We start from the raw sequence: 7,051 nt of genomic DNA, 5'->3' as shown, positions 1-7,051 counted from the left end.
AGGGGCTTATTGGCATGAGAAACATAGGTTAACATTGCCAAAGCAAGTGAAGTAGATAATATACAAAAGTGAAATACAAACATTTATAATAATAAAATACATTTCAAATGTCATATTATGTCTATATGCAGTGTTGTAACGATGTGGAAATAGTAGAAGTCCTAAAGGGAATGTAAATAAACATAAATATGGGTGGATTTACAATGGTGTTTGTTCTTCACTGGTTGCCTTTTTCGTGTGGCAACAGGTCACAAATCTTGTTGCTGTAATGGCACACTGTGGTATTTCACCCAGTAGATATGAGTTTATCAAGATTTGATTCATTTTCAAATTCTTTGTGGATCTGTGTAATCGGAGGGAAATATGTATCTCTAATATGGTCATTTATTTGACAGGAGGTTAGAGAGTGCAGCTCAGTTTCCACCTCAGTTTGGGGGCAGTGAGCACATAGCCTGTCTTCTCTTGAGAGCCAGGTCTGCCTACGTCGGCCTCCCTCAATAGCAAGGCTATGATCTCTCCCTCTCTGTCTTTTTATCCCCCCCCTACACCTCTCTCTCTCTCTTACAGCCCTTCTGTCCATCCTACACCTCTCTCTCTCTTACAGCCCTTCTGTCCATCCTACACCTCTCTCTCTTACAGCCCTTCTGTCCATCCTACACCCCTCTCCCTCTCTTAAAGCCCTTCTCTCCATCCTACACCCCTCTCCCTCTCTTATAGCCCTTCTGTCCATCCTACACCCCTCTCCCTCTCTTACAGCCCTTCTGTCCATCCTATACCCCTTTCTCTCTTACAGCCCTTCTGTCCATCCTACACCTCTCTCCCTCTCTTAAAGCCCTTCTCTCCATCCTACACCCCTCTCCCTCTCTTATAGCCCTTCTGTCCATCCTACACCCCTCTCCCTCTCTTACAGCCCTTCTGTCCATCCTATACCCCTTTCTCTCTTACAGCCCTTCTGTCCATCCTACACCCCTCTCCCTCTCTTATAGCCCTTCTCTCCATCCTACACCCCTCTCCCTCTCTTACAGCCCTTCTCTCCATCCTACACCCCTCTCCCTCTCTTTAGCCCTTCTGTCCATCCTACACCTATTTCTCTCTTACAGCCCTTCTGTCCATCCTGCACCTCTCTCCCTCTCTCACAGCCCTTCTCTCCATCCTACACCCCTCTCCCTCTCTTATAGCCCTTCTCTCCATCCTACACCCCTCTCCCATAGCCCTTCTCTCCATCCTACACCTCTTTCTCTCTTACAGCCCTTCAACCCCTCTCCCGTCCCCTCTCCCAGCCTCTCTCTCCATCCTCCACCCCTCCCCCCTCTCTCTTTTACAGCCCTTGTGGGATTGAGACAGGCACTGTGACAGCAGTGGTAAATCAGGAGATGAGCTGCCGCATGTACACACTCAATCGCTCTTGGCAGGGAGGTCAAAAGAAAGAGTCCCGAGGTTCCCCTGAGAAGAAGCTTTACCCCCCCCCCTCCCTTTCTCCTCCTCTCTACCCTCCCTGTCTGCTGTACGGCCCAGCAAAAGATCTGAGTAAAGCTTTGGGCCAAACCCCCCCCTTCTCTTCTTTACCAACCGCGCTCAGAGATGATCATGAAAGCCCTCAGTAATCAAAAGGACCAGTATTCTATTTAAACATCATCGTTATCTCTAACATCACTCAAGTCCACTACTATCCGCTCCTTAAAAACAAAAAAGTGTGTCCTCCCATCCTTCAAATTACCTCCGGTACTGCATGAATGACGCCGCCCTTGAACTAAGATGTCCGCCGCCCGTCCGCCACTCTACACTGGGCTGACATTGTGAGAGAAGAAGCCATCTTGGCTCCATCTCCTCTGGGACTTTCCTGGCTTGATTGCAAAGTCTGGGTTTTGAAGTGCGACTGGCACCCGGGGGGCACCGGTGCGGAGCCGAACTGGAGGGGGAGGGGTTAACTAAACCTGTCCAGTCCCTCCGCGACGCACATCGCACGGCGCATCCTAGCCAGGGTCACGGAGCAGAAGTTAAGGGCGCTAATCATTTCAAATTATGAATTCTTCTTAATTTATGAATTATGCATACATTTTTAATTAATCTAATGTTCCGAGGGTTTTCTACCCCCCTCCTCCCCCATCCCTTTTCCCTCACCTCCTTCCGCATCCCTCGTTCAGGAGATCTCAATCTAATTAGCTGGCATTAGGAGTTAGAGTGGCAGCCTCAACCCCGACCTTGGCACCCAACCCCGGGCACACCTTCCCCCATCAATCTTCAGCCATTGTCTCAAAGTAACTGATCCTTTGCCATCGTCACAACACTGTGGAATGCATCTCAACAAACCTGATATAATACCTAGCGTTATTCTGGCTAACGATAGCGTGTTTGTTGTTGATGAGGTTATTGGAGAGACAAAGCGGAGTGTTGGGGTTATTGGATTAATGAGTTGACGTTCATTGACATTCATGACGAAACCCTAAGAAATATGCTAAGACGCTCAAAAGTCCTGAAATGGCCATCAAAAGTTGCCCACCAGTCTAACACTTGGCCGTTAGTGAGTGTTGTTATTGACGGGAGTTGCTGCCATGGTTACCTGAGAGCTTCATGAGCAGGTCGGTGGCTGTCTTGGTGGTGATGTCCGGGCTGAAGAGGGACGCTGCCGTTGGACCTCCACCAGGACTGGACCGCACCCCCACCCCCAAGCCGACTCCCCCCATAGAGAGGTCCAGGGAGTTGCCACTGCTACCAGGCCGCTCCCGCTCCCTGTCCCTGCAAAGGGTGAAGGGCGACAGCACCGACAGCTCCCTCTCCTGGGGCTCTTCTTTTATATAGACGTGGTGGTTGGAGACTCCAGGGGAGCTCTGGTTCCCTGCGTCCGACTGGAGAGGGGATTCCCCGGGGTTGAAATCGCCCAGGAGTGACCCCTCGCCCTCCGTGTCCGTGGTGGCCTCTTCCTTGACCTTGACCCCGTCGGAGGACCCGGAGCGGGGGAAGTGCTGGTGGCAGCGCATGTGGAGCTTGAGGCTGAAGTGGCGCGAGGAGGTGAAAGGGCAAAGTTCGCACTGGAACGTCTCGCCCCGGTCCTGATGCTGGTGGACCTGGGATACAGGGATAGGATGAGTGGTGGGGGTACCTCCGCATTGTTACGGCAACAACATTCAAAGCAATTATGCTCATTTGAGGACAAGACACTGAAAATGTTCCTACGCTACAATGGAGTAATGCATTCCATTCAACGTGTGTCAATGTTTCAGGCTAATTGAATCTGTCCCTATGCAAATAAATAATTGAAATAAAATGAGTAAAAGAGATTAAATAAGAGCGTAAAACAGTAAGGATTCCCTCAACATCTGGAGCTTCTCGTTCTTGTTAAAACCCTCTCTAGCTTTGGTCTACTAACTACAGTATCATTTGAGGCACGTTACCCCGCTACACTAGAGGTGACTTTGACTAGAGCTTACACCTCCCGTCCTTTGAGCAATTAGTAGCATTAGCACCACTTCCACAATTACGACCTCAGGGGATGGATAACACGACAAGGTTACAGGTCAAAGGTCAAAGGAGGCATCACAGGCTCCCATCATCTCACCTTCATGTGGGACTTGAGATTGTCTTTGCGGGCGCAGCGGAAGGGGCACAGGGGGCACTGGTGACTCTTCAGGCCGGTGTGGATCACCATGTGTCTCTTCCAGTAGCTCTTCCTCTTGATGACCAGGCCACACACCGGACACTGGAATGGCTTCCCTCCGTCCTCCCCCGGGGAACCTGGGAGAGGAGAGGAAAAAGAGGGGATGAGACATTTATTTATTTCACCTTTATTTAACCAGGGAGTTCCAGTGAGGTCAGAATAATAATTTACCAAGGGATACCTGGCTGAGAACGGCAGCTCAGTAAAAATACAAGTCATTTAGTGCATACAGTCCCCTGAACAAATACTTAAGCAATGCATCATTCATTCCTTCCTCGTTTGCTTGATGTCAGTGCACCTATCCGATCTATAAGTGACCGGTAAGGTGTAAGTAAGGTTTCCACTTTATAGCTTTCCCCAATCTAGCCCATGTCAGATCTGTGATTACTTCAAGGAAGAAAAGAAGGAAGCTAGGAAGGTGAGGGATACATTTCTGAAGTATTGGAACAGGTCCATTTCTCAAGCTGGGAATTGCTTGGGACTTCACCACACGATATTATCACGATACTAAAGTGCCGATACAATGTGCATTACGATTCTCACCATTCTATATGTATTGCGATTCCATATACTGCAGTTTTATTGCGATTTGATGTTCCAAACCTATTGCTCACCATATGTCTGCTGCAGAGAGACGAGAGAGAGAGCCATGAGAGCACGAGTCTTGATCAGTCAGGAAAATAAAAGTACTGAAAACATCTTGGCTCCCTAGATGAAGAACAAGCTATAGGATCAGAAATACGTTAGTTATGGCGCAGGTACAGCCGACTAGCGCTAGCTAACACTACCTGGATTGTTTTTAAACAAATCCATACAATATCGTCCAAAAATAATATTGCGATATGCAACTATCGATCCCCCCCCAATCACTAGTCCATTTCTTCCATACCAGAGAGGAGTTACGGACTATGGAGCCTCTCTAAGGTTACTGACTTTGTCACTATTCCCACACCTCTACTAGGTGAGACGCAACCTCTAGACACCTCAAGCTGAGAACGCTCAACAAAGCCTGATGTGCGTCTGTGAACAAAATAAGTCAAACTCAAGGTTTTATTATCTCGATTATTGTTGTTGGCTTCATTTCCGGCCTCTATTACGCCGTTTAATTGGGCTTATTAGGACCCGGCATGATTGCATTACAAATTCACCACGGGCCTGTCATCGATGGCTTCATAAGTATTCTCCTCCTGTTCCTTGGAAAACATCTGGTAATCAGTGTTTGGTGAAATTACCGCGCTCAGCCATTCATTGACCCCGGGTGTAAAACCTCGAGACTGCCTATTTGCAACAATAAACCGCCATCTGCGGCCCAACCGACTGGAGCGAGTGAGAGAAGAGAGGGGGAGGAGGGAGAGGGGGAGGAGGAGAGAGAGGAGAGAAGATAACCGTGGACTCCTTGCTCATTGGAGGATGTAGGGGAAGAGGTGGAGGAGAACGAAAAAAGATGGAACGGCGTTCAACTGGTCAGTACGTCAGATAGCAGATTCTCTCTCTCTCTCTCCAGGGCAATCAAGATCAATTATCAAGAAATGTCTAAACTATGTAGAATTACATGGATTTATGTAACACTAAATATAGGCTAAATGTGTAACAATGTCATACCAGACCAGCCAACTGCAATAAAACAAACCAATCAATAACCAAGGGCATGTTTTTCTGTCTGGCCAGCAGACAAGTAACTGCATTTGTACAGCATTCCACCGCGACCTTGATGGCTGCAGGTTACCACCGACAACCCTTTTTAACATGCAGATCACAGAATATTGCATTGACTGCCTCTCTCCCTCTCATCCGTCTCAAGTCAATTTGATCCAGCCATTTTAGATTTGGCTTAAGGGTTACGACACAATCCTTCAAAAGTGCCCATCCATCTACCCTGGAACACACTCTACTGTTCTCCCTAAAGGCTGCTCATTTTGAGAGAGGAGAGAGTTGTGTGTGTGTGTGTGTGTATTGTATTTATTAAGGAGCCCCGTTAGCTACTCTTCTTGGGGTCCAGCAACATTAAGGCAGTTATATACAATTATAAATATTACATGACATTACATTTCACAAGCCATTAAGTGTGTCCACAAGCCATTAAGTGTGCAGAGTGCGTGAGTTAGCATGTGTATTCATGTGTCTGTACCGGTGTGTGTCTCTTCACAGTCCCTGCTGTTCTATAAAGTTTAGATTTTTTTTAAATCTGATTCTACAGCTTGTGTCAGTTACCTGATGTGGAATAGAGTTCCATGTAGTCATGGCTCTGTGTAGTACTGTACGCATCCCATAGTCTGTTCTGGACCTGCCCAGTGTAAACTGATGGGATTGTGTTTGGCTGGGAGTCTGCTGAATGCTGATCTGAGGACAGAGGAGAAGGCCCTGACTGCAGACTCCTCTGGCTCCAACCTCCACCAGTCTGTACAGAGGTGACTGGTAAAGGGAGTTTGATGGAGCCAGAAGAATCTGCAGAACAGACACGGATATGGACTCTCGGTTCCTACTGTGCTGAGAGCACACACCGAAGAGCTGAGCGCAAATAGTCTGGGTTGGACATCCTGCCAGGCCCACAGACCTTTTCCCAGACTCAGGCCAGACGGGGAAGGGGATTCTCTCTCTTTATCAAAAGTGGGGCGAGCGAGCAATTAAAAAAAAAATACATGAATAAAATAAATACAAACCTAGAAACCTCACCAAGAGATTTTAGCCATTTTATAATGAGAGTCACAGGGACCAGGTTTTGAGTCCCAGTCAGGGTACCCTACAAATTATACAACGGGTGGGTCTAACCCTGAATGCTGATTGGTTAAAAGCGCATTCCAGTCGGTGTCGATTCCAGAAGGTACCACCAGCTAAATCTATGACGTTAAAATGCCTATTTAGTCTGTTCCATCTGACTGATCAATCCACTGTCATCAGCCCAGGAAGGGAAGTTATAAACTTGATCTCCACTACAAAAAGCATCTAGACATTAACTCACATTTCTTCTAGACTAACATTTAGTTTTCAACAGCAGACATTTTTATAAACCTTACTGTCTCACCGAAATTTGCAACATTGTTTCAATATTCAAATTCGATCTCCAACTGTCCCATAGTAATGAACGTGTAGGGGTCGAGACGAGAGAGAGAGGCAGGCAGCATTTCTCAGCCAAGTCATTAATCAGCTGGCATCATTTTTATGGATGTATACAAAGAAAAGCCAATTGAAAAACGGTAAAACGAAAAGTGTAGCTAGTGTGCTAGTCTTTCCAGCTTCAGGATGAAGTGATTGTGTTAGCTGTGTTGTTGTCTAGCTCCTCTGAACAACCGTGTCCTGACTAGAGAGCACATATTCTATGCCAGGCGAAATCATGCCTCGTTAGCTCAGTGTTACATAAGCATCCAAATAAATGTCACTAGAAAACAGCTTAAACAA

At 47.2% G+C, this 7,051-nt stretch overlaps 1 protein-coding gene across 3 annotated transcripts in view; it reads right to left on the bottom strand.

Annotated features, from left to right (window-relative positions):
* Nucleotides 1–7,051, bottom strand: part of LOC109900476 (zinc finger protein 827) — a 100,502-nt gene that overhangs the window by 51,859 nt on the left and 41,592 nt on the right. For 2 of the 3 annotated variants that reach the window (XM_031837889.1, XM_031837886.1), the window contains exons 3-4: nucleotides 3,557–3,732; nucleotides 2,561–3,065 (exon numbers count right to left, since the gene is read on the bottom strand). In XM_031837889.1, coding sequence (XP_031693749.1) covers nucleotides 2,561–3,065; nucleotides 3,557–3,732 — 681 coding nt within the window. The remainder of the gene's footprint in view (nucleotides 1–2,560; nucleotides 3,066–3,556; nucleotides 3,733–7,051) is intronic. The other variant, XM_031837888.1, reaches the window with a different exon arrangement.

This window comes from Oncorhynchus kisutch, linkage group LG12 (genome assembly GCF_002021735.2).
Source record: "Oncorhynchus kisutch isolate 150728-3 linkage group LG12, Okis_V2, whole genome shotgun sequence".
Lineage (NCBI taxonomy): Eukaryota > Metazoa > Chordata > Actinopteri > Salmoniformes > Salmonidae > Oncorhynchus > Oncorhynchus kisutch.
Note: the sequence above shows the minus strand (reverse complement) of the source record. Positions and strands in the feature narration are given on the sequence as shown.